General features: G+C 62.3%; 1 protein-coding gene across 1 annotated transcript in view; it reads left to right on the top strand.

The window, feature by feature from the left end:
* Positions 1 to 11,521: 11,521 nt before the first annotated feature.
* The window catches only part of AATK (apoptosis associated tyrosine kinase), a 40,064-nt gene continuing 33,846 nt past the window's right edge, over positions 11,522 to 17,739 (top strand). The window contains exon 1 of the mRNA XM_058561842.1: positions 11,522 to 11,615. Within this exon, the coding sequence (XP_058417825.1) occupies positions 11,534 to 11,615 (82 nt within the window). The 5' untranslated portion in view covers positions 11,522 to 11,533. The remainder of the gene's footprint in view (positions 11,616 to 17,739) is intronic.

The following is a 17,739-nucleotide window of genomic DNA, read 5'->3' as shown; positions in this document are numbered from 1 at the left end:
CCTGGCCCTGCAGTGGACAGGGAGCTGGCTCAGCAGGTACACATAGAGGGGAGGGAGTGCTCTGCTCGGACTCTGAGTGGCACCAGCTCCTGCCCTCCGAGCGGGATCCCCAGGGGCCCAGACCAGGCCCTAGCTGCCCTCAGGCAGCAGAGGACAGCCAGAGAGGTCAGCCGTCCCAGCACCCTTGAGGCCCCCGGCCATGCAGAGACCCCTATGCCCAGGGCCCCAAGAAGACACACCTGAGCCTGAGCCCCTTGCTAGCTGACCATTTCACAGAAGGAGACTGAGTCTCTGAGACTGGTAAGTGATGTCCACAAGGTCCTTCATTCTGCTCAGAAGAGGCAGAGGTGGTGGCCATCTGACTCCTCAAGGCCACTGGGGAAATTCCCTCTGTCCTTCAAGGCCCATCAAAGCCGCCTCCTCTAGGAAGCCTTCCTGGTTACCTGAAGCACCACCTGCTCCCACCGAGACTCAGGGCCCAGGGGCTTGGCCTCACTCTCCTGGACCCCAGACCAGCGGACCCTGGTTGTCTTGGCTGGACACTGACCCCCTGTGGGGTGGCATGCAGGGCACAGTCTGATCTCGAGGTGGCACCAGACTGAGCGAGGCACAGACACTTTCTGAGCGGGGATGACCACCACCCCCTGTCCAGGCCCTCAGGAGGGCCGACCTGAGGTGCATCAGCCCACAGCCCCCAAGGAGGTGTGCGCATCCCTGTCCTCAATCCACGGAGAGTCAGAGTCATGCAGGAGCCACCAAGGCAGGTGGGATTCCAGTCCAGTGTGTGGAGGTCGGCGCAGGCCAAGGGGCCAGCAGATGGGGACCAGGCTGTCCCGTGCCCCTCATGTCAGTGCCTTGTGACCCGCTGGGCTCTCAGGTTGCTGTCCCCAAGGTGGGGTTGGATTCTGGGACTCGAGGCAAAGAACTTCGAAAGTTCACAGGGTTATGGAGCCTTCTGGAACGTGCTCCCACTGCCAAGAGGGGAAGCCCAGTGGCCCACGGGTCCCGAGAGGGGCTAGGCAGTGAAGGGAGGAGTCTCTACTTTCCTCCCCATAGAGAAGCCACAGGTCAAAGGTTGCAACTCACCCCTGGCAGCCTGGACAGCAGGGAGTGTGGACACCGCCCCAGAATGGGTCCTGCCTCTGGGGCCTGGGCATGCCCCTGGCTGCTCTGGGCCTCCAGCTCCCCATCTGTGGAATGGGGAGACCCCTGCCCACCCTGCCCCATCACAGGGTCATGTGAGGAGCCATGAGGGAAGGGAGATGTTGAGGAAGGAGCTTTTGGCCCTGCAGTGGGCCTGGAGCTGGGCCCCCCACACATCAACCCAGATGGCAACTCCAGCAGCCAGCTCAGGAGGTGGGTGGGGATGGTCAGCTGGGGTCAAGGGCAGGCCTGGGCCATGGAGGCCCACAGGACAGGCCCCCCACCCTACATCCTCAGCTGAGACCCTGATTCCCCTCTCCCACTCCAGAATCTCGGGGTCCATCTGGAGGGAGGGGATGCCCTGCCTGACACTCAAGGCCCTGCCAGAGGCCAGTGTCACCCCCTTCATGGAGGAGGGGCTGGGCCAAATTCCAAGCCAGGTCTGGCCGAGCCTGGGGTCGATATCCTATCTGCAGAGCATGGTGGGCACCCTGGGCTGTGCCTGTTCACCACCTGCCTCCCACTCCACTCCCTCTGGGGTGCCCCCCCACCCCCATTGGAGGCAGGGGAGACTGAGATCAGAGCTGGAGACAGTTGGGGAGGCGGAGCCTGGGGCTGCTGTCAGTGTATTTATAGCTCCTGACCCAGGGCTTGGGATGGCATGTCTAGCAGGGGAGGGGGCTGCAGGGCACCACACAAAGCCAGCCCTGTGGTCCCCCCAGCCTCCTGGGGTGCTCCTAGTGCCTGGAAGGGCCCTGCCCCCTTAGTCCTTCCCTCCACAAAAAGCCTCCCTCCCTCCCTCCCCTCCCACCTCACTGCCCTCCACAGCTAAAGCTGGCCAGAGCTTTAAGGTCTGGCAAAGATCGCCCCAAGCCCCCATATGTCTCCAGCATTGCTGTGTCCTGGATGCCCCCCCAAGGCTGGCAGGGACCTCCCCCAACCCCAGACCACTCTGAACTGCCCACATGGCCCTTCTGGGGGCTGTGGTCCGCATTGAGCATCTGTCTGTGTATCACCAAGTTCAGGTGCTAAGATAAAAAAAAAAGGCCTTGTGGACCAGAGGGAGGCGGGGGCAGGGGGCACCATCAAGATGGGCACAGGGGGCCCCAGAGGCTCAGCATGTCTGCCAGAGTTGGTGGATCTGGGGGCCTGGGACCCTCTGCCCTGCCAAGCCCCCCATCCCCCACTGGGGGCCCTGAGATTGGTGAGCGGTCTCAGCCTCCCCGCTCAGAGGCCCACACAAGCTCACGCATGCACACTGCCCACCCCTGCAGACCCACACACACAGCTGCCCCCCATTCCTCCTCCTCTTCCTGCCCCCCTGGATCTCCCTGGGGTCCCCTGAGACCTCAGTGCCTCCCCTCATCCTGTGGGTGAAAACGAGGCTCTAAGCTCCCACCAGGCAGCTCAGGCAGCTCCACCTGGGCCCGGTGCCCATGCCCCCCTTCCCCAGGCTGGGCTCACCTCTGCCTGGCTTCCCTCCAGGGCTCCGGGAGGTGGGTCCAGGCTGGGAGTGATGAGAGGCTGCAGGGGCTCCAGCTTTTGTACCTGCAGCCTCTGGGTCTGTTTACAGCTTGGGGTTCCAGCTGATCCCCCGCCCCTCCCAGGCACTCCAGCCTGGCACTGGCCACCCTCAGGGACTTGCTGGCACGTGGCGCGTCCACACTGGCTGGGCAGACTTGACCATCAGCAGCTCCTGGTCTGCCCGAGTCCAGGGTGGGGGTGAGGAGAGTGGACAGCATCAGAGATCGAGGTAGGAGCTGGTTTGAGCCCTCACGCTGTCATCTCCATGGCCTGCCAGCTGGAGCCTGAGGCCAGAGGGGCTGAGTGACTTGCCCACGGTCACGTGGCTGGAATCCAGGCGTGTGGGTCTACAGCTGCGGTGGCCGTCCATGCGGGAACAGGGGCTCAGGGGGGATAAGGCCAGGGTCCCTGCCCCAGGCAGCTTTGTGTGCAGGAAACTGGTTGCAGGCAGCACATGAGTGGGTCTTGGAAGAGCCCAGATGGGTGGGTTCTCCTCACTGTCCCTCTTGTGCTGTGGCCGGGTGTGGGGCTTTGGGCCAGGTGGGAGGCTCAGCTCAACAAATCCTGCAGGCGGATGGGCAACCTGTGCTGGGGGTGCTCCAGGTTTGTACAGAACAAAGCCTTTCCAAGCCACATCCTCCTCCCAGGTTGTGGTGCATCCTCCTGGTGGTGCGGGTGGGGGCCGAGGGGTGGTCTCTGGCTGGCTCTGAATGCCAAACACATCGTCATCTTCTGCTCAGGGAGGTGGCTTCACCCTGCGCAGTGCCCAGAGCCTAGCTGTGTGTGGTGGTGGTCAGGCCGTGGTCAGCAGGCCTGTGAGCCAAGCCTGGGGAGGGGCTGTGAGCTGTGGGGGGGCTTTCTCTTGGACCCCTACACAGACCTGGTGGCCTAGTCATGGGGATGTGAGGGTTTTTCCCCCACTAATAAAGGTGACATTCAGTGTGATGTGTGATGAATGACAATGAAACCGATAAGCAGTGGCATCTGCCATTGGGTGGCTCTGCCCCTACCAGGTCCCAGGTAGCCCTCACAGCATCCCCCAGGCAGGTTCCTTCTTATTCAAGAGACCCCAGGAAGGTGAGAACACAGACCCCAGTGCGTCTGCCCCAAGGAGACTGCGAGGCCTGACCTGGCCAGGGGCAGGTGGGCAGAGGGGAACCACTTAGAGGCCTTGGGTTGGCCCTCAAGGGGATGTCCAGGCCCAGGACAGCCAGGGATGCTGCTGGGGACAAGTTGGTCCCACCAGCTCACTTTCCCAAAGGGCCGAATTGTCCCATCTCTGGTGGCAATTGGGGGTCAGTTAAATTCTTGCCCATCTATGGGCTTTAAACGAACGTCATCGACTTAATTAGGGTGGTTGAAGTGTTACCTGCGTAGCTTCTTGGATTAGATGAAGAAATGGTGTTTACTGTAGCAAGTTTGGAATATGCAAAAGAACCCAAAGGAGATGCTACCACGTGTGGGGACGTGTGATGACGAGGACGTTGGGGCTGGGCGTGTGGTCCTGCTCCTGTGTTCTCTGCTTTCTGGAGCGCGAGACACAATGCAAGAGGAGGCCACCTGTCTGGGGCTGCAGGGCCCGGCTTTCCAGCTGCAAACTCCTCGAGTGGGGTTTCTGTCTGTCACACAAGGTCCCGCCCTGCCCGCTGGCCTCATGAGGGTGAGGGGGTGTGGCCATCCAGAAGACGCCCAGCTGAGCCTGCCAGGGCTGCCCACGGGGTGCAGGCTGGCCAGGGTGTTTGAGAAGCCAGCAGAATACGCTGAACAACAGGGCCTCCTCTGGTGAGCAGGCAGGCCATGCCACTGTCCTTCGTCCCTGGGTCATTTGGGGGGCCGGGGAGCCATGCCAGGGCCTGGCCATAACTGGGAAGGGAGGAGATGGAGGTGTCTGTCAGGCCAGGCTGGCTCCTGTGGGCATGGGACCCCAGGCAGGGCGGTCTCCAGGTGAGAACGGGGGGTACCAGAGAGGGACACATCACCCAGAGCCCCTCCCAGCCATGGCCTGCCTGGAGGAGACGCCTCGCCATCAGTTCATGTTCTAGGCTTTTGCGTTGCCCACATAGTGCCGTGCCCCAGTAGTGACTGTATGGAACATCCGGGCGCCCTCTTCCAGCTCTCACATCACCAGCTTGCCTCTGCACAGGTCTCTGCCCCGTCAGTGTACGGCACTGAGACAGCTCTAAGATCTGCTCTCCCGTGTTGAAGTTGATCATGCATCAGTCACCACGACTCTGCGCGGCTGTGCTGTAAAACGGCTCCGTGTTAGGCCTGCAAGCTGAGAATGTTTCTGTAACTTCCTCGACTGGCTACCTGCTGCTCGACCCTGAGCTGGTCCCAGCATTTTGTCATTAGAGACGCTGTTTCGATGCGTGTCTCTGCCCAAGGAGCCCCACCCACTCCTTAGCTACGTTCCCAAGAATGGAATGACCATGACAAATGAGAGTTTGTGGTCCCGCAGAATTCTTCTCCAAAAGGGTTTACCCGAAAGCTTTCCAGCCCAGCCCGGGTGGCCCATGCCCCCACATGGGCTTGGCCCAGCTTCCCGCACATCTACACCTACCCTGCGGCCTTGTCCCCTAGCAGGCAGCACTGACATCCCCTTGATGTGTATGTCCCTACAGTGGAACAGTATTCTGCCACGGAGGAGTGAAGCACCGACACATGCTACACCACCATGAACCTCGACACCCGGACGCTGAGTGAAAGAAGCCCAAGAAGCCCGTCACAAAAGGCCACATTGTGTGTAATTTCATGTATCAAATATCCAGAAGAGGCAAATCCACAGAAAGAGAAAACAGATGGGTGGCTGCCAGGGGCTGAGAGGTCGGGAGTGGGGAGTTAGTGTATAATGGATATGGGGTTTTATTTTGGGGTGATGAACATCTTCTGGAACTAGATAGAGGTGATGGTTGAACATCATTGTGAATGCACTGACCGCCACTGAATTGTTCACGTTAAAATGGCTTGTTTTATGTTATATGAATTTCACCTCAATTAATAAAAGAGAAATATGCAGAGTGGCAAACAATGCTTTTAATAAATGATAAATAAAAGACACAAAGAAATGAGCGGCAACGAAGGGTCTGCAGTTACCAGTCCAGCACTGAGCCCCTCTCTGCCTGGCCCCTGTGAAGGAGGGAGGTGCTGCTGGAATTTTCCAGAAGGCCCTGTCTGTGCCCACCCCTGCCCAGGCCACGAAACAAGGGGTAGGGAGCCTGGTGTTGGTTCTCAGGTGGGGAGCAGGTGGGCAGGCTCCTAGAACCAGCACCTGCCCCGAGCTGACAGATGGCCGGTTCCCCCAGGCCACCTGCGTCTTCACTTCTGTCCAGAGTTGGGCTGCCCCTCCTCGTCTTACACACTGGCCCTGCTCTGGGCTGAGCTGGCCTGGAGGGGCCACTGTTGTTTCCTCCTTGTCCAGGCGCGCAGCAGGGACTGCTCCCTTGGGAGGCTCGCGTCTCGCAGGCCCTCGCAGGGCTGGCGCTGTCCCCTCCTGCCTGGAACATCTGTGAGGGAGGGGCCGGCCTGCCCTCCGTCCCCCTGCTGTAGCCTAGAACCCCCTGCAGAGCCTGCAGCAGCCCAGCCCAGCCCCATGACTTGAGGACTAGAAATATAAGAGGAATTAGCTCTTCTTTTCCCAGGAGCCATTTTTATGTGAGGACAACGCTCTTGCAAGCCACAGCCTCCTCCCAGATGATGGCGTGTCCCCCTGGGGGTGGGCTGGGGTGCCCTGGACGGCTCGGAACACCAGGCAACGTCTTCCCCTTCCTGGGGAGGGTGGGCACACTTGGCGGCTGTACCCTGCCTTCTGAGGTCTCTTGGGCAAACGCTGGAATTCCTCCTCACCCCCACCCCGCGGAGCACAGCTGGGCAGGCTTGTGTGCAAGGGGTTCTTCTGAGGTTGGGGGTGTCTCTGGGCAAGTCCAGGTGGCGGACAGCCCTTCCCCTTTGCAGTGGCACCCCTCCTGTGCACACAAAGTGGGAGGGACGATGTGGATACAAGGGGTACCTGTTCCCCTCCCCTGCCCCTAGGCGGTGGTCACATCCCATGTGGCAGCGGGAAGGGGTGGGCTGGGGGATCAGATCTGGGGATGTGGGCAGGGTGAGCCCGCCGGGGGGTGAGTCCTGGCAGGCAGGGGTGTCCCTGGGCCCTGTGATGCCCACTGTGATGCCTGGCATATGGGTTTGTGGGCTGAATGTGGGGCAGCCTCGTGTGCAGAAATGCTAATATGGCTTATTATTATAGGAGGGACCCGAGAGGTGCTGACCCTGTCCTGTGGCCCTGCCCCGTGTCCTTCACCTCTGTAGTGGGGTGAATGGTGCCCCCAAAGGATATGTCTGTGTCCTAATCCCAATACCTGCGCATGGGACATTATTTGGAAATGGGATCACGGCAGACATGACCAAGTTAATACGAGGTCACACTGGATTCGAGGGGCCCTAATCCAATGACTGGTTCCTTATGAGAAGAGGAGAGACACAGAGAAGAGGAGACGGCCATGTGACCACAGAGGCAGAGATTGGAGTGATGTGGCCACAAACCAAGGGACACCTGGGTCCACTGGAAGCTGCAAGAGGCAGGAAGGGTCCTTTCCTAGACCATCAGAGGGAGCCCAGCGCTGCCGACACCGTGATTTCAGACTTCCAGCCTCCAGAGCTGTGAGAGGATACGTTTCTGTTGTTTTAAGCCCCTAGTTTGTGATCATTTGTTATGGCCGCCACGGGACACTCACACGACCCCCTCCCAGGTACACTCTTCTGCCCCCTGCCCTCCATCCCACCCCCATCCTGCCCTAGACCCGCCCCTCACTATGACCCCTTCCCTGAGCTTCAGGTGTAGAATGCAGGTGAGGCTCACCCCCAGGGGCCTCACAAACGCGGCTGCTGTCCCCCAGGCTGGCCAGGCCCCTGGGCACCTTCCGAGCCCAACATGGCCGGCCCAGGGTGCTCACCTGAGGTGCGGATTGAAGGGGTGCTGGGCTGACAGGTGAGCAATCCTGATTGTCCCCTGGCCTCAGGTTCCAGATGGCGGGGCTGTGTTCCTGCTTCTGCTATGATTGAAAATTGTGATATTTTGCTCATCATGGATTTTTCTCATTAATTTTGACTCTAAGATATTGCATTAAAATATTAATTACCTTGATCACTAAGTTTGTTTTTGACAGCTTTATTGAGATGTAATTCACAAATCATACAGTTCACCCTTCTAAAGTGTACCGGTCAGGGGTCTGTAAGTATATTCACAGTGTTGTGCAACCATCACCTCTACCCAATTCCAGAACATTTCCATCACCCCAAAAGAGGCCCTGTACCCCTTAACAGTCACTCCCCATTCCCCCTCCCCTGGGCCTCTGGCCACCACCAATCTACTGTCTGTCTCCATCGATTCACCTGCTCCAGGGACCTCATACAAGTGAAATCATACAGTATTTGTCTCTTTGTGTCAGGCTTCTATCACTGAACACATTTCTGAGGTTCATCCACGTTGCTGTGTGTCAGTGCTTCATCCCTTTTCACGGATCGGTAATATTCCGTTGTGTGGCTGCACCACATTCTGTGTATCCATTCCTCTGTCGGTGGATGTAATTATTGGGTTTTTGGTGCCCCTTGGTGCCTCACTCACCTCCCGAGTCCAGGTCCAGCCTCCACCCGGGCCCACACTGGTCCCACCCCATGGTGGCCTCGCCCCCTCAGCCCGCTTATGCTTCGAGCTCTCTTGGATCTCCTCTAGGCCTGCAAGCCCCTCCTCAGACACCCCTCCCAGCTAGGCCCGGCCCCCTGGGGTCAGCTGCATCTAGGGAAGGTGCCCTCCCCACACTGCCCCTGGCATGGGGCAGGCAGGACTTGTCCTTGACACTGTTCAGCCATCAGCCAAGGATACCTCTGTGACCCCATACTGTTGGTCTCCAGGCTCCTGTCCGTCACCTCAGTCTCCGTGGGCCTGGGCACACTCCCTCTCCCACGGTAGAGAAGCCGGGAAGCAGCACCCCCCCCAGCCTGGCCTTGGAGGGTGGAAGCACGTGGCGACTAGCCAGTGCCCCTCGGGCAGTGGTCACTCAGGTGGATGGTACCTCTGCCCCACCAATGTCAGGCCTGGTCCCTGCTCGGGCTGTTGCGGGCTCTGGGGTGTCCTGCTTCCACCCAGGTCAGGGGAGAGGCGGCATGTCTTCAGGGACCTCTTGCCATCCTAGGATCAGCAGAATCCAGCCCTGTGGGAACCCCAGGACGAGCTGGCCACTGGTCACTCCTAGACTGGCAGGTCCACCCTGTACGCATTGTTCACAGGGACCTGTCGTTCTCCCTGCCCCTGCCCTCCCACACTGGACAAGCGAGGCTGGGCGACCCAGGGCATGCGGTATGGGGGCGTTGCCACTGGGGTTCGGGTACTCCGCCTTCCCTGCTCTTTCTCAGAGGAAGGGGGACTGGCCCGCAGGCCCCCAGGTCGAGGAGAGAGCCTCACGAAAGCCCAGCCTGTGGGTGGCCAGCCCCGAGCCTCAGCTCTGCCCTTCTCAGGGCCACAGAGCTCTGTTCCGCCCATGCAGCCTCCCTATGCAAGCGAGGGTGACCCGGAGACCTTGGGCTCAGGGGACCCTGAAAGGACAGCAGTTCCCATCCCCCACTCCAAGAAGCATGCAGACAGACCCTCCCCTCAATCCCCGAGCCAGCCTACGTGCCCCACGCCGTGGCAAGCAGTGAATGCTTGGTGGCTGGCCACGCACGGGAAACACTGGTCAAAGGGACAGATTGATGGTGGGGGGACTTGGAGGACTCCCAGTTCAACGGTCACTATGCCGGGGGAGCAGCAGGGCTCAGAGGACCCTGGTGCATGGAGGAGAAGGGGTATCACTCTGATGGAATGGAGGGACCTGGAGCCCAGTGGTCCTGCCCCACCTGGATCCTGCAGGAGGACCCACAATCCTAAAGCCCCGAGACCTGGCCCTTCTGTGTGTGCACTTATGTGTGTTCACAGGCAAACCCGTGTCACCAAGAGCTGGCTTCTAACCCTGCTCACTGAGGATGGCCACTGTGCACAGTCTGGACAGAGGCAATTTAGGGCCACTAGTCATCTCCCCTGCCTGTCCCCAAGGAGCCCCCCTGGCTGCTTCTGGGTCTAGATGTCTGGGGCACCTTCCTGCTGGGCAGAGGCAGGCCCTCCACATGGGGGCTGAGCAGGGTTGGCCTTGCCTCCTGGGCAGGGATGGGGGTCCCCTGACTGTGGACCCAGCCCCCTTACACTGGGTGCACTCCTGGATCATGGCCCTCAGCCATCTATGCCACAGTGGCCTCTGACCCTCAGGCCGCTGGGATCTGAGCACCTGCCAAGGGACGGGCCCTCCACTGGTCACTCTACCTGTGGCTCCTTCCTCCTCAACAGTGGCCTGAAGGGTAAAGCCACTTATAGCAGCAGCCACAGGATCGAGGCCTTAAGAAGGTTCTAGATGCCCCATCCTCTTCCACACACCTGGGGGGGGGGACCTCCCACAGCAGGGGACCCCTAAGGTCTGAGGGGGGGACCTCCTACGCAAGGGGCCACCTTAGATTCAGAAGGTGCATGCTGTCACCCTCTCCTGAAGGGGCAGACCCTCACCATCCTTCTTTTGTCCCTGCCCATCCCTCTTCCAGGAACACTGATCTTTGGTCTCCCCAAAGTCTTTCCGACTCTGCTGCCCGGGGTGCCCCTCCTGCTACCACAACCCCCTGCCCTCCCGCTGGGCCCTCCTAAGGGGTTTTGCTCATCTGGCCAGAGAATGAATGGATGATGAACGAACGAGTGGGTGACCCAAGTTACATAAAACTCGACTCGGCAAATCTCAGCTACACTGTAACTCTCCCGACTCCCACTTGGGGATGCCGGGGGGAGGGGCCTTGGTCCCCGCCCGCCCGCCGGGTCCGCAACCCCCTGCGCGGCCCCGCCCGCCCTCCTGCAGTGCCGCCGCATCGGTGCAAGATGGCGAGGCAGGGCGCGCGGGGGGCGGGGTGGGGACGGTGCCTCCGTGCCCAGCGCCGCTGCGCCCGCCCTAAACGCCCGGTGCTGTTGACTCGTGGGCGGGGGCGGCCGTTCCTTCTGCACGGTTGTCGCAGCGTGGCACAGGCGCGGGCGGTTTGTGCACAAATAGCGCCCCCACCCCGCCAGGGCCGGAGCCGCCCAAAGGGCGCGGGGGGCCGGACCCCAAGCTGCCTCCCAAACCTGCGTGTGCAGGCCGCGTGCCGGCCCCGAGCACCGTGCGCGTGGGCTCCTTGCGCGCGCCTCCGGCCACCCTGCGCGCGCTTTCGTATTGCTCCTGCGTGCCACGGTGCCCACCCCCGCGTGTGCCGCCGTACCCCCACGCGCCGCGGTGCCTACCCCGCGCCTCCGGGCACCCTCCACACCTCTCCGTGCTCCCCACCCCGTGCACCTTCCGCCTCAGAGCGCCACCGTTCCCTCCCCCCGCCTCCGTGCCCCCCCGCCCCCCCACGTCTCCAAGTTTCCCATTCTGCGTTTCTGTGGCCCCCCGTGCCTCCGTGCCCCCTCACGTCTCCGCGCCTCCCCTTGCCTTCGTGCTCCTCGCGTCTCCGTGCCCCCCAGCCGGGAAGGGAGCCCCCCCCCGCGCGCGCTCCCGCCAGTGTTTTCGGACTGCACCAGCCCGGAGCCCCGCGGCACCGCGGCCGGCCGGGCGGAGGCGCCTCGTCTGTCGCCGCCGCCCGCTCCCGCACCCGCATCGCCCGGCGCCGGCCCCCGCTCCCCGCACCCCGCCGGCCCCGCGGCTGCGGCTGTGGGCGCTCGGGGGCGCGGCAGGCGGAGCGCGCTCCGCACCTGCGGCGGCCGCTCAAGCGATGGCGCGGCGCGGGCCGGGGCTGCGGGCGTCCTGAGCGGAGCGCCCGCCCGGGGATGCCCGCCGCGCTGCTGGCCCTGGCCATGTCGTCGTCCTTCTTCAACCCCAGCTTCGCCTTCAGCTCACACTTCGACCCCGGTGAGTTCGCGGGCCGCGCCCCTCGCCAGCCCTCTGCCAGCTGCCTGCCCGTCCTGCTCCATGTCCCCCCACTGCGGACATGATGCTTCCTGAGACGCCGGTTTCCTATTTTGCATGGAAATTAACCCTTTCCCCACCCTGAGGGGAGCCCGCCGCACAAGGAACCGGCAGGACCTTCTAGAGGCCCAGATCTGTGGAGGTGGGCACCCTTGGGGCTGGCACCGGGCACAGCTGAGGCCTCTGGCAGCCGGGCGGGCAGTGGAGGCACTGCCGTGTCTCTGTGGACACCTCCAGGTAACTGGGGCAGGAGGGCCTGCGTTGGCCCCAGGTGTCCAGGGGAGGAGGAGGCCAGGACTAAGGGCCCTGGGGAGGTGTGGGACTGTGGCCCAGGCTGCCATGACCCCTGCGGTCCACAGTGTTAGCGTGGGCAGCTCCTCCCCAGGCAGGGAGTGGGACTGGGAGCCCTGTCCCACCACCCAGCAGCCTGCATGGGGAGGTGGGAGCAGTGGCTGGCCTCGAGGACAGAGCCCACTGCGCAGAGGCTTAAGAGATAGGCTTCAGTGGGTGCCCAGGCCCCCTGGACAGTGGGGGAGGCTGAGGTGGCGCTGTCAAGCTGGCTGCAGGGGACTTCTTACCCCACCAGGCCGGTGGCCCTGGCAGCGTGTTTACGCGTGGCTGCCTGGCTTCCTGGCAGCAGTGGGCAGTTGGGGTGGGCAGAGGGGGCCGGGGTGGCTGGAGGCCTGCGTCTGTCACCAGGAGGTGGTAGGCTTTCTTCTCTTTGCCTCCGCCAGCTCCCGTCCCCTCTTGGCTTGAGTGGGAGATAAACGCCTGCCCTGGAGCCATGGCCCAGGGGCCCGGAGTCCCACCCACTTGTCCCTGGGGCTCCGGCATAGGCTAATTCAGCCAAAACAAAGCTGGGTGTCCACGTGATGGGCTCTCCTGGGCCCCCCTCCGGAGCAGGCCCGGCAAGCGCAATGCGCAGGGTCCTCCGGGCACAGCCCCATCTGAAGGCATTTGCTCCTGAGGGAGGGGAGCTGACGGGAGGTCTGTCTGCTGGGCTTAGGGTGTGGGTGTCACTTGCTCAGAAATGACTTCCCAGGAGACTCCCAGGGCTTGGAGAACATGGTGTCACCAGTGGATGGCCCAGAATCCAGGCGGCAGCAGCCCTCACTGGGCCCTGAGAGCGGGGGGTGGAGGTGGCCCTGCTGAGCAGCCCAAGACTAGACAACCGTTAGGGACGGCCCCCAGGCGGCTTGGGGCTGGTGTTCCAGGCAGCGAGCCTGCAGGGAGGTGGGGGTCCAGCCTCAGGACTGCCCACCTTGGAACTGTTGGCGGGGGTGGTGTAGGGACTGGCCCAGGAAGGAGGCCCTCCCCCATGCCCTGCCTCATGCCCTCTTCGTGGGGCCCAGACTTGCCCCGTGTGGGGGTCAGTTACCCCCTCCCTACACCCAGGCATGTCCTGGGCATGAGACCCTCACGGAGCTGTGCATCTCCTGCAATGTTCTCGTAAACAGCTGTGATCAGTGTAATTATACTCTGTCAGTTTAATGACTTACAGGGGGAAAAGTTGACGGGAGGCGGGGGAGGGCTTCTCTTTGCAGGTCACATGAAGGGGAGAGCTGTGTCCCACCGCGGGAGGGGCTGCCTTGGTTGGTGGTGATGGGTAACAGGCTGGGGTGCAGGGCTCCGTGTTGGCCCCCACGTGGGTGTCACCGAAGAGAGATGGGGTTCCCTGCCCTCCCACTAAACACCCAGCGTTCAGAGCCCGGCTCCCACCCCCTGGAGTCCCTTTGCCCCGCCTCTTCTCTGAGGTTTCTCATCTGTAAAATGGGATCGCTATGCCTACCCCCACCCCCTGGTCCTGGTGGAGTTTGAGTGCCTGGGGAAAACTGGGCCCTCAATAAATCGAGACTGCACTTTTGGGGGGGGGGTGCAGGGAGACAAGGCCACAGTGGCTGCGTGGCTTTCTCGATCCCCAAAGTGGAGAGAGACGGTTCTTTTTGAGGTCTGCTGTGTCTGGGGGGGATCCTGCTGGGGGTCCACCAAACCCAAAGGGCGGGGGAGATTCATGTCCATGGCCGTCTCAGAGTTTGTTTCTGTGGTTGCTCACAGTGAGGGGTGGACAGGGGGGCGGGCCTGGGCAGTGGGTCCTTACAACATTTCCAGGCCAGGCCTTGCTGCCCACGGTGGGCTCTGTGTCCGTTGTGGGATTCTGTGGCCGTCCCCCTAGAGGAGGTGGCAATGGTGGTGGTTATGGCAAGAGAAGGGGGCTGAGTTGGAGACTCAGGCTGTGGGCACACGCTCAAGTGCCACCTGGGGGCTGAGGGGCCTCATTTAAACCAACGCCCGCCTGGGCCCCACCACCGCTCAGATATGGACAGGGCAGGGCCCCAGAGGGGGTCAGGCCTGAGTCTGTGCTCCTGGCACGACGGGAGCCCGTGTAGGTGAGGATCTGGAAGGGCTGCCTCTTCTGGGGTCTGGCTCTTCCCAAGGGTGTGATGACTGTGGGGGGTTTCTTGGCAGTCATAGCCCTGTGACCTCAGCGCTGTGTGGCCTTGGGCTGGTCACTCAAGCTTTCTGAGAGTCAGCCCTGCGTAGGTGAAACCTCACCCTGGGAAGACCAGGTGGGTGGGGCATGGAAGCCAAGAACTGAGAAGTGATAGGGGTGCCATGTGGGGGTCAGGAGCAGCTGGTCCAGGCTAGGAGGGAGGGAGTGGTGTGGCCCCAAGGGATCCAGGGTTGCCTCTCCTGCCAGAGTGCCCCATGGCAAGGGGCTGGCCTTGCTTCTCACTGTCTCCAGCCTCGGCCGACTAGGTGCGGCCCCTGACCTCGGCAGGGGCTGGGCAGATGCAGGCCTTGGTCAGGGCACTCCGGTTTCTGGGCAGGCCCGAAACCCGAGTCCCGAGCCCGGGGGCCTGGAGCCGTCTGAGGCTGCGGCCAGGAGTGGGCATGGGAACGCCATCGGGCTCTGCCTTCTCCCGGAGGACCCTCCACCACTGGGTGGTGGACTAGCCCCTCCCTGACCCTCTCTGTGCCTGAGTTCCTAATCTGCGGTGCCTACCTCTGAGGGTCATGTGAGGGTCAGCAGGGTCCGTGGCATGGAGCACTGAGCGAGGGTGAGTCCCAGGCAGTGCTGGTCAAGACTGATCCTGGTGCAGGATCACCATGGACCAGTTGGTGGGACTTGGAGTTTGGGGGAGCCCATGGAAGACAAGGCAGCTCCTGCCTCTGCCCCAGGCTCTCGGCCCACGTTGTGCCCTTCCCACGTCCTCACCCTGTGCCGGCCCGGCCGGGAGCTCGCTCACTGGTGTTGACGTGTGCACGGTGCTGGCTCGGGGCTGGGCACGTCTGGGCCTTACGGTGAAGGTGTAATGGGGTGAGGGCAGAGAGTGTGCGTGCCAGCTGGGCATGGTCTGAGCTGGCACAGGCACAGGTACACTCAGGGGACTTGAGGGCTGACACGGCACCCCAGGAATGGGCTTGAGTGGGCCCCAGGAGTCCTGCTCCCTGGCTGGTGGACGTGCCCTGGCAGCGGTTCTCAAACCTGGCGGTCCACCGCTCGCTGCCTGCTGCCTGTGGGGCCTGGCTGAGGGCAGATGCTGCCCCGGACCCCTCGCAGAGCTGCTCTGGCTTGGGGGCGGGAGACGGCCCTTTGACTGCTGTGGCCCCTCAATGGGAGCTATGGTTGTTGGGGTAGGTCTTTCGGGTATAGGCCAGTGCGGGGAAGGTGGGAGTGGGAGGTCATGGTCCCCCTCTGGGCAGCGGGGGAGGGAAGACAATTTCTTTGTCTTTCTGCAGGAAGCCAGGCTGCCCTTCTCTCAATGAGGGCTGTTTCTCCCCTACGGGGCCCTGCACCCACATGTACCTGTGCAGCTGCACTCACACACATGAATACACGCATGAATGCACACACTCACATACCATCACACATGTGTAAACATGACACACACCTGCGTTTGCACAATACAGCCACACATACATGTGCTCATGCACACACCTGTAAACACACACGTAAACCCTTGCACACACCTACACCCCAGACGTACACACACATGCAGGTGGACATGGCACCTGTACCCCTGCACACACACCTTCACGTAGACGAACACTCACATACAGCCCTTGTGCATACACGCTGGCGTAGAACCCACTGTTTAAAGTGTGCAGTCACCTCCTTGGGGGTGTGGTGGTCTCTTGGGGTGCAATTGCTTCTGAGCGTGGTCGCCTGACCTGCTGCCCGCCCGACCCAGGCTGGCCGCCTTCGCCTGCCGTGGGCTCCTCTTACTACTCCCCTGTCTAGCAGAGCCTGAGCTTGGGGCTGGCCTGGACCCTGGTGCCTCTGAGGCCAGACCATCTCCCCTGCATTGGGTGACCTTGAACTGGGCGTGTTGGTGCCCCTGGCTTTTGTGTGTGGAATTTCCTGCCACTTTGTCTGTGGGGTCCCAGCCCACGAGGCCCACGAGGCCCTGTCCAGGGCCCTTCATGCCATGGGCTGACCTCCTGCTTGGCCCTGCTCCATCTGGCCCTGGTGTGGTCGTCACCTTCTCAGCCCCGTCCTGACGTTGACCTTTGCTGCCCTGGGTGGAGGTCAATGTCATGTCTGAGGAGGGGGAGCCAGATCCACTGCTTCTCCTTTGGCCCTCAGCTCCACTCCTGCTCTCATTTCAGTCAGGAGCAGTAACCACCCCCGAGTCTTAGTGGGCGGGGACGCCTGTGCCCTGAGCAGGTGGCCTGAGGCTTGGGGAGCCTGGAGCCATTCCTCCCAGTGGCTGGCCCACAAGGGCTGCCCCCCTAAGCTGGCCACGGAGCTTTTCCTGAGGGTGGGCTGTGCCTGGCCCCTTCACCTGCAGTCATGGCGTTGGAGCATGTGTGCCCATCCTCCATCTGGGAAACGTGCTCCTCCCTGCATCCCATCTTCCCCACTCAGTGGGCTTCTGGCTGGAATAGCATCCCCCTAAAATGCATGCCCACCTGGAGCCTCAGAATGGTACCTTGTTTGGAAATAGGGTCTTTGCAGACATTATAAGTGAATGTGAGGTCCTGCTGGACTAAGGAGGGTCTAAATCCAGTGGCTGGGGTCCTGATGAGAGAAAGCGGAGAGAGATTTGGGAGCGAGGAAGAGAGGCCATGTGACAGAGGGACAGAGACTTGGGTGGTGCAGCCACAAGCCAAGGGACGCCCGGGCCCCCAGGAGCGGAAGAGGCAGGACCCTCCCCCGGATCCTTAGGAGGGAGTACAGCCCTGATTTAGGACATCTGCCCCACAACTGAAACACTGCATGCCTGTTGTCAGGTCCCCCAGTTTGTGGTAGGTCGTTAGGGCAGCCCAGACGCTCCTACAGGGTGCTCTGGGCCCAGGGGCCTTGTCTGGGGCCGTGCCTGCCTCCACCTCCTCTGTGTAAACCGGGCAGCCATAGCCACTTGGAGGTTTCTGGAAGAAGGCGAGGTAGCAAGTGCAGGCGGCCCCAGAACGTGTGAGCCCTGGACTGCGGTGGGACAGGAGGGCATCTGGCTTGCTCCCGCCCGGCCTGCCTCTCCCCGAGGAACCAGCGGCAGGGCGGCTGCGGCGCCCGCCCAGCAGAGGAAGTGGCAGAGGAAATGAGGGCAGTGCTTGGGGCCGGTTCCCAGGCCGCCTGTCTGGCCCGTCGCGGTCGGTAGTGTCCACGCCGGGTCCCTGCCTTCCTCCACCCGGCCAGGCTGGGCGCCCAGGGTGGGGTGGGCGGCTCCTGAGGGGCCCTCTGGGGTAGACCAGCGGTCGGAGCCTCGTGGAGCGGTGCCCGAGCCCGGTATGTGGGGCTTTCTGGGAGGACGGGGCACTCTCTCTCGAGGCCCCGGCCCTGCTCTGGCCCTGCCAGAGGAAGTGGCAGCACGGGAGTGGGCAGGGCCAGTGCAGTGGACTTTCTGGGCAGCCTGGGGGTCACCTGTCTCAGGGTGTGGAAGATGAGGCAGCAGGATGCTGGCCGGCTTCTGGAGGGCTGGGCGGGGCCCTACAGGTCACCTGTCACGGTGGGGTGTGCCGGGCCCGGCCTTGCTGGCCCCTGGTGAGGGTGTGGTGGTGCCCCCTCCTCCTCCCGAGGGAGGGGGTGCAGCTGCCACCCACCCACCCGCTTGGGCATGTGGCATTG

This window comes from Diceros bicornis, chromosome 18, assembly GCF_020826845.1.
Source record: "Diceros bicornis minor isolate mBicDic1 chromosome 18, mDicBic1.mat.cur, whole genome shotgun sequence".
NCBI classification, from domain to species: Eukaryota; Metazoa; Chordata; class Mammalia; order Perissodactyla; family Rhinocerotidae; genus Diceros; species Diceros bicornis.
This window is presented reverse-complemented; position numbering and strand designations above follow the sequence as displayed.